Source organism: Rattus rattus, chromosome 5 (assembly GCF_011064425.1).
Source record: "Rattus rattus isolate New Zealand chromosome 5, Rrattus_CSIRO_v1, whole genome shotgun sequence".
In the NCBI taxonomy this organism is placed as follows: domain Eukaryota; kingdom Metazoa; phylum Chordata; class Mammalia; order Rodentia; family Muridae; genus Rattus; species Rattus rattus.
The window spans coordinates 137840251-137856530 of NC_046158.1; the positions used below are offsets into that span (position 1 = coordinate 137840251).

The following is a 16280-nucleotide window of genomic DNA, read 5'->3' on the forward strand; positions in this document are numbered from 1 at the left end:
ACAGGGCTCTACGAGAGGAGACTTTGACTCCAGTCTCCTGATAATGTCTCTAGTAGTTTTGTCTTGATGTCTTGTTTGTTTCTGAGGTGGGAAATTAAAGGATTGCAGTGAAAGAACTAGAGCACTCAGGAAATGGGTCTCCTGAACACAGTTCACCTGGCACCTTACTGACAGTTATTCTGATCTCTGTTTCAAGGCTTTCTGGTGAGGCAGACAGTAATAAACATTTGTAGAAGAAAGAGACTGGAGAGTGATTCCTACAGTCCACCTCATGTCCGTCGGAAACAGAAAATCACTGACATTGTCAACAAGTATCGGAATAAGCAGTTGGAGCCAGAGTTTTATACTGCCCTTTTCCAGGAGGTTGGACTCAAGAACTGCAGTTCTTAGAAGGCAGTTTGCCCAGGTCAGTGAACTCCAGAGTGGGCTCTAACATCAAGCAAGACAGTCCTGTAAAAATAAAAGCTGATCACTCCCAAGAGCTCACTATTGAATCACCAGAAGAAATACGCTGTGAAGCCACTGGCGTGAAGACCCAGCTCTCCAGTGAAGGGACCCTGCACAGTCACACTCCTGCTGAAAACAACCACAAGCATTTTAGCCATAAACTTTCTTTTAAAAGTGACAATTTTAGTAAAATACCAGCCTTTTGAGGAAAAAGGCTTTTATGCACCAGTTAAATACATGCATTGATAGTGTCAACACGTTTGCAAGTTAGAAACTGAAGATAGTTTTATACCTCGCTTTTTAGGAGGGTGTATTCAAAATTAAAATCTGTCTCAGAATCTTCCAGAACCTTTTAGGCTCAAGTTGACACTGTGGAGAAGGAAGGCTCCATCGTTGTCCTCATGTGTGAATTCATTTGTCACCCTGTCACACTGACATAGGGTGAAATATAAATGAGTTTTGTTCAGATAAAAAGTCTGACATTAAAAAATTTCCTATTTTCTCTCCATATTTAAGCAAGTTGTCCCTTTCATCGCTGTGGAGACCTGTCACTTGGCTCAGCTTCTTAGCAGACCTGAGGAACGGAGGCACAGCCGTGTTCTCTGAGGGGTATGAGTCCTGTTTGTGGTTAAAGGCTGTGAGAGAACAGCGGAGCCTCCTTCTCCGGTGCTGTTCAGTTTAATGGCATGATGATAGGTTAGACATGGCTCCTCCATAAACACCAGAAATGTGAGTTCACAGCAGGGACTGAAAATTATTTGGCTTTATTAATCATTGACTTCAGGACCAAGTGCAAGCTGCAGTAGTTGACGAAGGGTTCTGATCTGTGGAGCAGGAGGTAGTGTCCCACTCAGCTCTTTGGAGAGCACCTAGCCCACAATCCACAGAACTTAGTGCCACCTCCTTAAGTGGCTGCTGCTCTTTGGTTTCTGGCCATAGCCAGCTGAAGGCACAAGTTGCTGCCAGGACTCTGGAACATTTCTGTCACGTCACTGCTGCTTTTCTGCCAGGGACAAAGCTTAGGAGGCAGCCAGAACCAATTTGTTTTAGGTGAACCCCTGTTACAGTGCTCGGTATATACCTGTTTTATGTTCTCCATCAGTAAGAGGTTTTTGTCTTAGAAAACAAGTGACATTTATAGTCCAAAGAGAAATAATCAGACTTGAAGGGGGTGTTCCTACTGGCTCTGTGTTGTCATTACATTGTAGATGAGGACTCCACTGTTTGGTTTAACGTTTATCTCTTTTCTTTGGCCGTCAGGGGCAGTGTGGGCCTGTTCTGTGCAGGTTCCTCCATTCTAGACACGTGTGCTCTGCCGTCCCAGAACAAGGACCATGGCCGTAGCAGTCCTTGGTCTGAAGTTTGCCACCACCCTTTTTTTTTCTCAGCTCAGGTACAGACACCCACCCCCATCTTCCTTGTCCCTTAGCATCCTTTCTTGTCCTCTTCCTCCCCTCTGAGTCCAGTTCCCATTTGAGGTAGCCTCCTGTCTTTGATTATTCCCTCTGAAGTCAGGCAATAATCTCATGTTTCCAGGTGATTCCATGAGGTGGAGAGTGGTGAAAATTAGTGAGTTTACCCTAAAAATATTCTAGTAACTCAGCAAGAATAGGTGAAATTGAGCAACTTCAGGTCTGACACTGCATGGGGAAAGCAGGTCTTGTTCTGTCCAAGGTGAACAAAGAATTTAAACACACACATGCAACTTCTAACATTCCAGAGGGTACAAATAATTGATAGAGATGGACTTCCTTGGTGTGATTCTTCTGAAAACCTTTTGTTTGGATGTGTTTAAAATGATATCAGAAAAGTAACATTTGGGTTATGTGTGTTAGGGTGGGCTTAATTGTCCTTTCCCCTTCAGTTGGCTCTAATTTCTGATAACTCTGTAATTCTGATTATTTTGATAAAAGAACAACCATAGCAGATGCAGTTTGAAATCTGGGGCATGCAGTGGTTCCCCAGGGGAAGAGGGCTGCCCCCCACTCCAAGAAGCCCTGGTGTACACAGCAAACAGAACTTGGAATGCACCCCCCTCACTGGTTACTTCTGCTCCACACACCATCTCCCCAGCAGAAGACTGGGTACGAAGAGCCTTGAGCCTTTGCAGAGGTGTTTGGAGTCCTGTTCACTGAGGTCACCCTCCTGCCTGCACTAAGATCACTTTGAACAGAGTCATGTCAGAGAAACATACAGTAGTACCTAACAATATTCTCAGTAGTTCACTTGATAGATTTGAACCACAGGTTCAGAGACTTTGGGGGGAAACTGGGACCAGTCTGGACGGGGCTTAAACTATTCAGTTGCTGTACTTGGATACTCAGGCACCTTCCAACAGGAAAACATTTCCCAAGGGTATTTAGACTGGTGGCCCATTTTGTTCACTTTTGAAGCTGGGCTTAAGGGTAGGCATAGGGGTGGGGCTTCTACTTTGGCCAAGAACACAGGAAACGGGGATCTTCAGTCCTCACAGCCACCTTTCCCTTTTGTCTAGAGTTTCTTCCTTAGGCCTTGAAAAGCATAATTAAATGGTAGGGCAGCCCTCCTCGGCCATCCTGAGACATGTGCCATGCACATGTGTACACGAGTATCTCCCCTTCCAGCACCTCCATTTTAGATCAGCTCCACCTGTGGACTCACATAAAAACATCCGCAGTGTAACTGGCCTTCTCCGTGTCTGACCCACAGGGAGTAGGACAGTCGGGAAGCCCATGAGCTAGGGAAGAACCAGGTTCTGTGGGCTGACATTACAGTGCTGAGGTCTCCAGGGTGTTTATTCCTATTAAAAAGTGGAACTTCCCACATATAGTCAGCCTTGGTTACAGCTGGGTAGCCAACTGCCTTGGAGGTTATGTGGCACTCTCCTGGAAGCAGTTGTCCTTTAGCATTTAAAGCCCGTTCAGGCAGATCTTCTGTGCTGACAGTGACCATTAGCATCCGCCCATGTGTTCCTAGCACTTCCTGACAGCCCCTCTTCCTGAGGGGTCCACCTGGAGAGGGGAGACACTGATGTCACGGCTGGCAGAGCCATGCACTGCAGAGGGTTTGCTCTGAGTAGTCACCTAGTCCTTCAGACAGGCTTTTCAAATGGTGAAGGAAAAGGTAAAATTTGGGATTCCACAGTGCCTTGCATACATTAGGCGCCCAATACCTATTTGTTGAAGCAAATCAAGTTCCTTGTTCCCACAGTGACCAAGGCATCTTCCTCCTCTGAAGGGCTTGGCGGTTGTGGCTAAAAACTAAGCATCATTATTTGCTCGAAACCATATTTACAATTTGTATGAATTTCGGTATATTGCCAAGATGGGATCTTTTTCCTATTGTATTTTCTGTAAATATTTCTGCCACTGACTTGTAAAGTAAAGAGATGTAAATATGAAGGTGTGCCTGTGTCCCTTGCTGCCTCTGTTGGGTCTGTGTCAGCCTGGGAAGGAGGTGCAGAGCTGTTCCTGTTTATGCCGGTCCTTTGTCCACAAGAAACCCACAAGATATTGAATGTACTACACGCAGTCAATTAAATTTTAAGGAGCTTCTTATCTAATAACTTGGTGTGTGCTTTTGGTTACAGGCCCTGGGGCTGGCCCTGGCAGGGGCACTCAAGTCATACTCTCCAGGAGTCTGCTCAATTTTAACTGATCTAGGTTTTCACTCTGGTTTTTTAGTTTTCCCCAAATACTCAAAAGTAGGCTAATTTTAAGGGAAAAATACACGATCTTGTGATACCTGCAGGAACATGGAGCATTTATACACAAAAGGCCAGAGCTGTGGGATGAGTAAGTCTTGGCAGTTTTTGCCTGCAGAGAAAACTGACAGACCAGGACACTTCAAGGGATGGAAGGCACAGATGTCACCCCCATGCCCCCTCGCTGCCCCTTTGCACAGGTTGGCTGCAGAGGGTTTTACAGGGAACATGTTGAGGCCACGAGCCTGGGGCATAGGTGATGGGGCTGGCCAGCCTTGGAATCAGGTAAAAGCTGTTGGAATGTGTGCCTCCATCCAGAGCCACCCGACCTACGCATGCTGTCCTGCTGCATCTGAACTGCCTGGGACCCAGAGCTGCCTTCTGCATTTCCTTACACCAGCACTACTTGGAAGCCACGGGACCTCCAGCCAGGCCCATTGGCCAAAGAAGCTGACTTTGATGGCCTCATTTTGGTGTCTGAGAAGGTGCCATAGCCAAAGTAGTATTCAGGTTTTTCCGTCTGACACAGCTTCTAACCCAGCACCTAGAAATCCCAGCCTGCATCATCTACACCCTGCCTGTGTGCTGCTCTTTGATGCATGTTTGAATACTATTTGCCCAGACCCCTCCTGTGGATCCATCCCCTAGTGAGGCTGAAATTCCCCATAAACAACCAAGACAAGTTTCAGCTCTTCTGTCCTCCTGCCCTGGTTCTCCTTCCCCATAGATCGGTGCCTCCTCCCCCCCCTTCAGCCCCCCCCATCTCATCCCTAACACCCAACTTCAGCTTCCCTCTCTAGAGCTACTCTGACTTCAACCTGTGCTTTTCATCTGCGAGATGCTGTCTTCTCCCAAGTCCAGTGTGCCTCTCCTCAGTCCTGATGCCCCCTCAGGGATGTAGCCTCCTTTGTAGATGAGGATGAGCCTAGGAACTGGCATGTTTGGTACCCAAGTTCATTGTGGGTCCCAAGTTCTGCTTCTCTTCACCAATTCACAGGCAGGGCAAAGTCCAGGGCAGGGGTTGCATTTCCCTGAGGCATTAGCTCACAGCTGGAAGGAGAAGGGGGTCTGCAATGCTGTGGTTCCCAATTTCCTCTTTCAGGGTACCTGGGTGCCACTAGGAGAGGAAGTCAGGTGGGGTGGGAGGACATCTCCCATTGGAGTGAGCACCACTGCACAGCCAGACCTGAAGGGGAGAGCTGCTCCATCTGAACAGGATCTGATCCAACTGGGAGCGAGTATCACAGCTCTTAGGTGAAGGCCTTACCCGTGGAGATCTATAGTGAAGCAGCCCTCTGAGACAATCTAAGCTTGTTCATGTTTCTTTATGTGAACGAATATGCTTTATTCGGAGTGAACCAGGAATTCTATAGTTTCGGGGAAGGGTGTGAGAATATCCAGGAAGGGAAGGTCATTTGCTGAAAGCCAAGGCTATTGAGATACCTCATTAGCGTGGAGAGGTATTCTAGGTGCTGCATTACGACTGACTGACTGACTGCCTGTGGGCCTCTCAGTTGAGGGTTGTGTTCCAGAGCAGGTACTAGAGGCTGGCAGCAGACAGCTCAGAGCTCTGAGATTCCCAGTGTTTGAGCGTGCTCCACGTCACCATCACCGGTTCTTAAAGCTCAGTCCACAAGCCCTACAGGCATGTTTAATGTACCTCCCTGCCCCACCCATCTTTTGAAGCTTGTGTACCAGACCATCTATATTACAGACTCCTACTGATGATCCCCAGTGCCTACTTCCTGCCACGTGTTTTAGTAAATACTTGAGTAGATGACTAACAGGCCAGGTCAGAGGTGGACAGCGTTCATCTTGTCCACTGAGGTGAGGAGACAAGCTTTCAAAAGTCCCTCAACTAAAACTCCTAATAAGGATAAGTGGGGAAACTTCAAAGTGAATTACTGTTAAAGTTTTAAATGGCTGCACAGCGAGTGGCCTGACAGACTTAGCCTGCGAAGTTGGTTTGTATGGAGCGGGGTATTGCCCAAGGTGTTTCTCTCCTCAGTCTCTACCTTACAAAGCGACACAGGTGCTCTTGCTGAATTTAGCTGTTTCAGCAATGGCAGCTAGCCAGCTTGGCTCTAGGGTTCCCTGCACTGCACCCTACTTTATGTGGAATCTGGAGACCCCAACTCTGGGCCCCATACTTGTGGAGCGGGTGTTTTACACCTCGCCCCTCCCCCCAATCTCCTGTTTTGAACTTGGGAGACTCCATACCGCCCATCTGCAAAACAGCCAGACTTGCACTGCTGTGAGGGCTGGCCGTGTGGCAATGCTGGACCTGTCTTTCCTGCAGTACAACTGTTGCAGGAGCTATCCAGCCTCTTACCTCCCAGCACTGAACTCCCCCCATGCCCTATAGTCCTCTGTCCCATGAGCTTGGCAACATATATATGTATGTGCTACTGGGAGGGAAGACTCAGGGACTTGGCTGGCTCCTGGCCACACTCTAACCATGAGTATGCAAGTACCTTACATGGGCTGATGTTTGTCCTGTCTGTTTTTCTGATTTTAGAATTACTCAGTTTGCTTTCATAAGAAGGTCAAAGGCTCACATGAGCCAGTGACTGCTGGGTCAGGCCAGCCCTGGCCATCCTCCTGAGAAGCCTGGGCCTCTCCAAGCCAGAATGTCTTCCAGCCAGCCCCACTCAGCTTCCTCCCCTATAGGCTGTCTCTGCCTGAGGACACTGGGACTTCCTTGTTACATCACACACCCTGTAAGTCACAATCGGGCTGAAAGCAGAGCCTGGCCAAGCCAGGGCCTCAGGGGCAGCGCTCCCGCTGAATCCAGGAGGCCCTGCAGGGCCACAGGTACACAATGAAGTACCCTCTGGTGCCGCTGGTCAACGACCTCACACTCTCTTTCCTGGTTTTCTGGCTCTGCCTGCCCGTGAGTTTGCTGCTGTTTTTGATGATCGTCTGGTTACACTTCTTACTTAGTCAAGGTGAGCTGGTTTAGGCTGGACTCTCTCATTTTAGAGCTGGGCAGGGGCCTAGTCAGAATAAAGTTCCCTGATACAATTACAGAAGGGAGGTTTACACAGCATTTTAAGCACAGTTCAACTGTCAGGAAAAGGTTATTTTATTCCTTCCTCTTTCCTTCTATTTTTGTTTGCTTTTTTGAGATATTATCTTACCAGATAGCACTGGCTGTCCCGGAACTCACTATGTAGGGTCTTGAACTTAGGTCCCCCTGCCTCTGGCTCCTGAGTGCTAGGAGTAAAGATATGTACCACCATGCTTACTCCTGATAGAGCCCCTTGTTTGAAGCAGTATGCTTGTGTTTGTAGCCCCTCGGGGCCCCTGCTAGTGCATAGGTAGGCTGCTGAATTTGGAAAAGGGGCCTCTTTCTGTGCAAAAGACACAGAGCAGAGGCTGGACTGGCTCTCAGCTTCACTCAGACCCTTCCCTGCATGCTTTTGTAAACAGCCTTTGCTGTTTTCAGGGGCACTCACATACTGTCCCGTTTGTTTGTTTTTTGTTTGTTTGGGTGGGGTTTTTTTTGTTGTTGTTGTTGTTGTTTTGGTTTTTTTTGTTTTTGTTTTTGTTTTTTTTTGCCAGACCAAACTCAGAGACGAGCTGGTCTTCTCTGAGATATGAGATGGTGGAAGCTTGCTGACAATGATCTGAAAAGTAGCAAGAGTAGACAAAGCACTGGTTCTCAACCTGTAGCTCAAGACCTCTTTGGAAAGTCAAACGACCCTTTTATAGGGGTCATGTATCAGATATTTACATTATGATTCACATCAGTAACAAAATTATAGTTTCAGCATACGGAAAATTGAGAACCACTGAGCTATAGGCCCAGACAAAACTGGCCATGAAAGAGGCTAGTGGGTAGGTAAGGTGGGATACGGTAAGGGGCATTCTCTCTCTATAAATACCTCCCCTTAACCCAGAGGCTTTTTTTTCTCTGCCTCTTGAATCTGTGACCTTAGCCTGACTGGGCACTAGTGTACGGAGTGTGCTGCCAGCTCTGGTTACAAGTCACTGAAGCAGCGTGAGCAGCACCCTGCAGCGGCCTGCCTTGATCCGCCTTGTGTGAGCTGCAAATGGTCTCCTCACTGTTTCCTGGCAAGAGCCTCGAAGGGCCTTAGGTTTCTGAAAAACATGTTTTTAAGCTTATTCAAGTCACTTTCAGGGTGAGTGAAAGCCCTCCTTGGGGCCCAGCCCCAGCATTAGGCCTGGCAGGGACAGGGCTCAAATGCTTGTGTGCTGACTGTGGAAGCTGTCTCCGGCCTGGGGCATAAGTTGGTAGAATGCCTGAATAGCATGCAGGAAGCCATGGGCTGGAGCTTCAGCACTGCATAAACCAGCAGGGTATCACATATGTGTAATCCCAGCACTCCGGAGGGTAAAGATGAGGGGGATCAGGCCGTTCTTAGCTACGTAGCAAATTTGAAGTCTGGGATATGAAATTCTCTCAAAAACAAAACCCTATGTATCCCCCAGTATCCATCGTCTTCCTTGTTTACAGTAAAGTTATACTGAATGTGTGTCCCATACCATCTTCCTCCAATCCCGAGGATAACCCTATGAAGCAATCCTAACTGCCCAGTTGGGGAAACTGAGGCTTGGAAAGGTGAAGCAACCTGCCCAAGGTCAGCCTATGAAGAGTTATCAGTGCGAACTTCAAATCCTTGTGCTACATCTATTAGCCCTGTGGCTTTAGGGCAGGGCTGCCTGAGCCTCAGTTTCCTCACAAGTGAATGTAATCATAACCCCCAATGCACGCGCACGCACACACACACACACACACACACACACACACACACACACACACACACACACCACATCTTTCAGACAGAAGACACTTGACCAGGTCTAGAGCTCTTGTTGCAGGAACACAAGGATCTTAGCACACAGCACACAGTAGGTGCTTGTAGGCTCAGAGTCAGCTGAGTTGGTGGTGGTTTTGTCACCATGGAGGGAGGATAAGAGTGGCTTTGGGTGGCATCTCTGGAGAGGACATCTTACCTCCACCTTTGAAATGAGCCCTGTGCTCTTTGGGGACCATTCAGAGGTGGTGGGCGGCACTCTGCCATCATTGTCTCCTAACTCCACCACACAAGCTGAAAGACAAGGACATCAGTCAGTCAGTCATCGGCTTCTGGTGTGGCCCTGAGTGTCTGGACCAGGTCTCCTGTGAAATGGAGGGCGGTGGAGTCATGCAGGCTTCTCCTGATAGATGTGTGTGCTTTCAGGAGTTCCTGCATTCACACGTGTGATCACCACCAGGCAGGAGAAAGCACAGATGTTTGCTAATGAGTAGCCCAGAAGATGGTAATACCTCCAGGTGGTCCCCAGCCCTCTAGAGGCTCCACTTCCTGCAGTTTCTACAGATTTCCCACAATCCTGTGCAGGACATTTCTCATTCAGACTGCTGCAATGGGGCATTCATGCACCTCCTGGGTCCTTCTGTTTGTAGTAGGTGAATATGGCCACTGTCTCCAAGAGAATCTTATTTCTAGGTCCCTCCTTGTTCTCTATCCAAGGCCATGAAGTCTTAGAGCTAGCCCCAACCCCCAGCTTCTGGTCTCCTAAAGGGCCACATGGACCCCAGGCCTGGCAGATGTCTCTTCTGGAGCTGGGGAGCACTACAGGCTGTACCCACCCCAGAAGCTTTGTCTCTGGTCTCCACAGATTCAAAGGAAGATGATTCGGATTTATGCTTCAACTGGGAGCCCTGGAGCAAAGGACCATCCGAGTCTGGCTGTGAGGGGACATTTTCTGGCCAGGAGGACAGGCACCACTGGTGAGCCTGCTCTACCAGGTAAGGCCTTCGCTAGGGATAGGAGATGTAAGAAGTCCCTGAGCAGCACAAGGCCTCGGCAGCTGCCCTTGGAGCAGGCTGCCTTGCTGTTTGGACACCCTGTGCCTTGGCCTTGCTGAAGAACTGACTGTCCTGCCATGATCTCTACGGTTTCAGGGAGTTGACTTGACTGGTGCAGCAAGGGTGTGAAGAAAGGACAAACACATGACATAGACAAGCTTGGATGGGATGATCTGGGCTTTCAGAGCATGTTTAGTACGGACAGTTGAATAGGGAGGCAGGGTTTATAGTGTACATCTGGACGAGGATGGTCTGTAGAATACAATTGGACGAGGAGTCAGGGCCCATGGTGTGCAGCTAGATGAGGGGGCAGGGCCATGGTGTGCAGCTGGATGAGAAGGCGGGGCCATGGTGTGCAGCTGGATGAGAAGGCGGGGCCATGGTGTGCAGCTGGATGAGAAGGCAGGGCCATGGTGTGCAGCTGGATGAAGGGGTGGGGCCATGGTGTACAACAGGATGAGGGGGCGGGGTCATGGTGTGCAGCTGGATGAGAAGGCGGGGCCATGGTGTGCAGCTGGATGAGGGGGCGGGGCCATGGTGTACAGCTGGAGGAGGAGGCAGCAACTATGATATTCAGCTGGATGAAGAGGAAGGTTTAGCTAAACTCATTAGGTGCAGTCTCTGTAATGGAGTAGTCTTCAGGCCATAAAAATCTAGAGGAAGAAAGCTATGGACATTTTCTGCCTGCTAAAGGAAGACTTTGCCATCCCTCTGAGCCCCGCCTCAGTGGGTGCACTCCCGTGGGTCTGTGGCATCAGGGTCCTTTATATGGTTGTGTTGCTGACAATGCACTGTCACAGTTTCACCCACATGGGCCCCTGGTGGGCAGCTGCCTGCCTGGTGTGTGGAGGACTGTCACCTCTGCCAGGAGGAGTTTCCTTACAAAGCCACACCCCTTCTGATCTCACCTCAGGGCCTTTAGCTGCGACCTCCAGTTCTCTCTGCTAGATGCTTCCTTCCTCACACAGCTGTTGGATACCCCTTCTTACCTCCCAAGACTTGTTCAAATGTCGCTTGGTCAGGGGTTTCCCCCAGTATTAAATGTTACAGTGCCCCTGCCCAGGCCCCTGACTGTGCACCACTTTCCTTTGGTGGCTATTAACCACCTTCCAGAAACCTAGATAATGGGGGATCCAAACACCCAAACCCCTAGCTGTCACATAGTGGAGGAGCTGCACGCACATTGGCTGAAGCCCACGACACCAGTCATCATCCTTGGTTGGTCCTGGGATGTGCAGAGCGTCCTTCCCACACGCTCACCGTGAACGCTGTGGCAAGATGTTCTCACCTTCACATATATGTGGGAACTTGGGGCAGCACCCACAGGAGCAGTCTTGGAACCCATTCCGTTGGGTTACTGCCATCTCCAGCCAGTGACCTCCCCCACAAATGTGTGTCGTCACGCTCATCTTTCTCTGAGCTCTGTCATCTGCCCGTTTAAGCTCCCCGTGTCCAGAGTGAATGAAATTCTCCATTTCCACTGCCGCCCCACAAAGCAAAGCCCAATGGCCCCGTTCCCTCTTCTCTCCTCCCTGCTCCAGCCACCACTTGAGGGCTCAGCCTCCAGCTTCCTTCACATCCAGTCATGGCAGCAGGTCCTGGTGACCATGTCTCCACCTCTGCTGGGCCCACATCTCTGCGAAGTGTGGGCAAGCACCATGCTTTCAGTCTCCCCGGAGGGAGGGGATAGGCCTGAGAAAATGGGGCCCCTTACTGAGCCCTCACTGAGCCTCACGGTCCTTGCTCACCCTTTCGGGGTCACAGCCTCACCAAGTGAGAGGCATTCCCCTGGGAAAAATTCACATGTAAATGTGTGCTCGAAATCACACAAGGCCTCACCGTCAGAAGCCTCTGTGTTTGATATGACTCCTTGCTACGGCTGTATTCATTCATTCATTCATTCATTCATTCAGTTTTGTGTCTTAGTAGTGCTAGGGTTTGAACCCAGAGTCTCAGGCGTACTAGGCAAGCTCTGTACCACCAAGTCACATCCCAATCCAAAGGATCCTGTCCGTCTACAGAGAGCCCTTCCCAAACCACCATTGCTCTGCCTCTTATCCTTCACCCTGACGTCATTTCTAGCCCAAGCCCCACGTGTTTATGGCTTGTTTATCCAGGTGTCATCTGGGCCTAAGTGGATGGGGGGAAGAAAACACTGGCGACCGAGGAGCCTTCCTGGGACCTCCGGTTGTCAGACCTGCCAAGCCTCTTGCGAAACCATCCATTCTCCATCATCACAGATGACCTGGGCCTGGAAGAGCCAGGCTCAAGCAGCCTTTGGGGTCCAGCTGGCAAGTTCAACGCACAGGAGGTATTGGGTACCTATTAAAGAAATGGGGGTGCTCTTGTGCCCTGACAAAGCTTCCGATGTCCGTTCATTCACCGTGACTCTGCCAGCCCTGTGTCCGATGGCAAGGACAAGCACTCTGAGCTTTGAGCGTCACACCACCAGCTTAGACTACAGTGTGAACGTCCACAGTGCATCTTGTGGCCCCCTTACCACAGGAGCATTTATGAGTAGTAACGAGGTGAACCACACTCTCCTCAGTGCTTCATCTGGGACTGTTGTTAGTAAAAACTCTATGAGGTTATCTTGGTTAACTTATCTCTGAGTTACAAAGAGGGAAACGGAGGCATAGCAGCTGAGTAACTTTGCCAAGTCACCTTGGAGGAGCAGGGAGTCACACCCAGCCCCAGTAGTCAAGTGCTGACCCACCGTGTTCTTCCTCTCCAGGTGGGGATGTGGGGACAGTGGTGAGAGATTAATACACACACACACACACACACACACACACACACACACACACACACACACACACACTGAGACAGATGTCCCTAAGTAGCTCTGGCCTGGAACTCACTCTGTAGACCATATTGGCCTCCAACTCACAGAGATCCGCCTGCCTCTGACTCCAGAGTCCTGGGATTAAAGGCCTGTGTCACTGTGCCTGGCTGCATTTTAAGGTCCTGGGCCTTGGAAAACTACCCAAGTGTCCTGCAGCCCTTCTGGTTACCCCAAGGCAACCAGAAGATGGTTGGTGGGAGGGGACAGACCTAGGTACCATCTGATAACACTTTGCCCCTCCTTAGCATCCTGCTGGTCACCCCAAAGACCGAAGTTCTCCCAGGGAGAAGACGGAGCCTGACTTGCTAACCCGTGGCTATTCGATACTGCTCCTGCTGTCCTGTCAGAGCGACTCACCCACAGCACCCATCAGAACACCCTCCCCCGTCTCCCTAACAAGCGATCTGTGGCTCCCTGTGCTCCTGGCTGAAGTCTCAGCTCTTCATCCAGTGTAGCCCTGAGCTTTGGGATCTGATGCTGCCGAGTGGGAGCTTTTCTCCTCCCAGTGGATGTGACGGCTATGGCTGTACTTCCCCCTCAAGCCTGCCTGTGTGGAAATGTTCCAGAAGGTTCAGAGCACGGTGTAGTGTGCACGATACAACCCCACTGTGCACCTTGCCGAAGTTGCCAAGGCTTTCCACGGAGGGTGGCGCGAACTGTGTGTGAGAAGGCTGTGTTTCTCTATGATGCCTCTGTGCATCCCCCAACACACAGGCACACATAGACTCAAGCACACACCCCATGTTCTCACATGTACACACTCACAGGCACACTTCATGTTCTCACATGCACACACACTCCCATGCACACACACAAAGTATGATGGGGCTGGGCTTCCTTTGGTAATGATCCCCGTTCAGCTGGAGCTGCCCCTTGGCTTTGCCTGCAGTCTTCTCCATAAACCCTGGTACAAGCAACCCCAGCAGCAGCTCAGAGGTCAAAGCCCAGCCTCCCTGAAGTCCAGCCCCCAGATCATGGCCCCAACATGACTGGAAGCACATGGGCTGGACCCTGAGGGAAATCGGGAGCAGGCAGATCCTCCTGCCCCTCCTTGGACTGGTGGGAGAAGGCATGGTTATCCGGACCTCTGATGCAGCCTATGTCCCAGTCAGATGTTGAAGATGGTCACCATCATAACGTGGGTCCCTGGGTCCTTCTGACAGCATCTAGGTCCCATGCTCCTTGTCACACTGACAGTCATACCCTCTGACTTTCCACTCTGAACCTCGGGTTACAGGCCAGGTCTCCTGCCCCGCAGCACTCCCCCCCATCTCCCCCTCCCATTGCTTTGAACCTTATGTCCTCATCTTCAGAGCCAACACAGTCCCCTCTAGGGACCCATCATGCAGGGAACAAGCTCGGGCCTTGAGCAACAGCAGGCAGTATCTCTGAGTGGCGGAAGGTGCCAGTGTGAGGAGAGTGCTCTGCAGGCTGACCCTACTGAAGGCTGTGTGTCACAGTCCCCACCATGGACTCCCCAACATCTGGTGGCTGTGACTGGCTTCTCGGCCTGAGGCAATGCCATCAAACCTGTCTTCACACAGTCCCCTTGGATGTCTGTCTGCCACAGATTTGCCATCTGTGTCAGGACCCCCGTTCACGTTGACCTGGGCATGCTGTGATGGCTGGTTTTTGTTTGATTTCCTTTGTCAACAACACCCTGTGTCCACATACAGTCACATTCTCGTGTCCTGGGGGTTAGGACTTTAATATCTGCATGGAAGGATACCCAAGCAGGCTCTGAGGGCAGAGCTTGGCTTTGCAAGTGGCCTGTACATTTTCATTAAAAAAAAAAAAAAAAAAAGTCAGGGGGTTTTGAGAGATGGCTCAGTGGTTAAGAGCATGGCTGTCCTTCCAAAGGTCCTAAGTTCAATTCCCAGCAACCACATGGTGGCTCACAACCATCTGTACTGGGATCCTATGCCCTCTTCTGGCACATACCATATATTCACACAGAACACTCACATAGAAATAAATTAAATTTAAAAACAGGCCCCTGGAAACGAGGGGTGTTGTGTCTCATGGGGCAATTAAAGCGTTTGCTGTGGGTTTCTCTGAGTCCTTACCATCAACTCTCAGAACATTCGATGCTTAATTTAAATGAGAAAGCCGTGAACCAAAGCCATTAAGGCATTGGCCAGAAGTCACAGAGCTTAGTGGGAAAGCTGAGGGTGGCCCTCAGGATGAGGCGCCAGTATACTGTACAGGGCGGAACAGCATTGCCTTAACTAATGTGCTGTGTGGTGGGCACAGAGATATGGAACAGATTCTGAGCCCGGAACACGGTCTCTGGGGCCTCCTGGTGTGAGACACACAGGAGTTCAGTGGGAAGAAGGTTGTCCAGATCTCAGGTTGCCGAGGGAGGTGTTGGCAGGCTGCCAGGTGTGGGGCCCACGGGTCTGAGTCACCACTGTGACCTAGCCGGCCTGGCCGATACTCCTGTGACAGGGCCATGCGGCTGAGGAATGTTGCCAGGGGTGCCGAGGTGGGGCACACTCCCACCTCCAGGCTTCATTCTGAAGACACACAATTCTCCAGGAAGCCGGGAGGTGGCACTTCCTGCCAAAGGATCAAAGTCTCTCGCGGAGGATCCGGGCTGATTGCTCACTCTTGCTTTCTCCCGGCAGCTGCCTCTGTGGTTAATCATTTAGTCGGGCCCTAGCTTCCTCACCTGCCGCTCATTTCTGCATCCATTTGCTATTCCCCAGTGGTTCACTGATTTATCACTTCACCCAGGCCTGCTGTCTCCTTTCCCCCACAGTGATACTCTTCCCTCACCCGTCCATCTATCCGTCCATCAGCCACCTATCCTATCCTCTCTCTTAATGGTTCTCCTGAGTATCCCTCCCAGCCACTGTCTTAAGACGTGTGTGTGTGTGTGTGTGTGTGTGTGTGTGTGTGTGTGTGTTTGTACATATGTACACCATGTGTGGGCAGGTGCTCAAACTGGCCAGAAGAGGGCATTGGATTCCCTAGGACTGGAATTGAAGGTGGTTGTGGGCCAATCAATGTGAGCGTTGGAACTGCAAATCTAACCCACAGAAGAGCAGAAGTTCTCTTAAACCAATGCACATCTCCCCAACCCCTTATTCAGTCATTTTCTCATCTGTCCATCCATCCGTCCGTCTGTTCACACGTGTGTCCTGCCCACCCGCCGATGCACCCATTCTTCATTAAGCACCTACTGTGTTCCTCACACAAAGCTCCAAGCGCCAGCCTCATGCCTGTCCTCCACGCAGATTCACTTTATAGACAGGGAGGAGCTTCCGCAGCAGTCGGACCCAACCTCCTTCCGCTTCCTGGGATGTGTGGTTCTTTTGTCTCCTTCTGAGGAAGGAGTGCTGGGAAGGTGGTTAGTTGTTCTTTTGTGCGGTGTGACTGAACCAGCGAGGGCCGCCTGCAAATTCGAGCTCCCGTGGTCCCTTTTTCCATGATGTAGGACCATGCATAGTTCTAGGCCTGGGGCTCCT

The 16280-nt window shown here is 50.5% G+C and overlaps 2 protein-coding genes across 10 annotated transcripts in view; both read left to right on the plus strand.

Annotated features, from left to right (window-relative positions):
* Positions 1-3988, plus strand: part of Ralgapb (Ral GTPase activating protein non-catalytic subunit beta) — an 89739-nt gene extending 85751 nt beyond the window's left edge. For all 9 annotated transcript variants that reach the window (XM_032904647.1, XM_032904649.1, XM_032904646.1 and 6 more), the window contains one exon: positions 197-3988. In XM_032904647.1, coding sequence (XP_032760538.1) covers positions 197-390 — 194 coding nt within the window. In that variant the 3' untranslated portion in view covers positions 391-3988. The remainder of the gene's footprint in view (positions 1-196) is intronic.
* A 2867-nt stretch (positions 3989-6855) lies between these two features.
* Positions 6856-12326, plus strand: Adig (adipogenin). Its single transcript, XM_032902439.1, has 3 exons — positions 6856-7077; positions 9776-9905; positions 12083-12326. The coding sequence occupies exons 1-2, from the start codon at positions 6951-6953 to the stop codon at positions 9889-9891; spliced, it is 243 nt and encodes an 80-aa protein (XP_032758330.1). The 5' UTR covers positions 6856-6950; the 3' UTR covers positions 9892-9905; positions 12083-12326.
* Positions 12327-16280: the final 3954 nt, after the last annotated feature.

Coding starts and splice junctions, on each gene's coding strand:
- Adig (XM_032902439.1), top strand. CDS start 6,951: ATGAAGTACCCTCTGGTGCCGCTGGTCAACGACCTCACACTCTCTTTC. Junction 7,078..9,775: donor ACACTTCTTACTTAGTCAAG/GTGAGCTGGTTT, acceptor TGGTCTCCACAG/ATTCAAAGGAAGATGATTCG.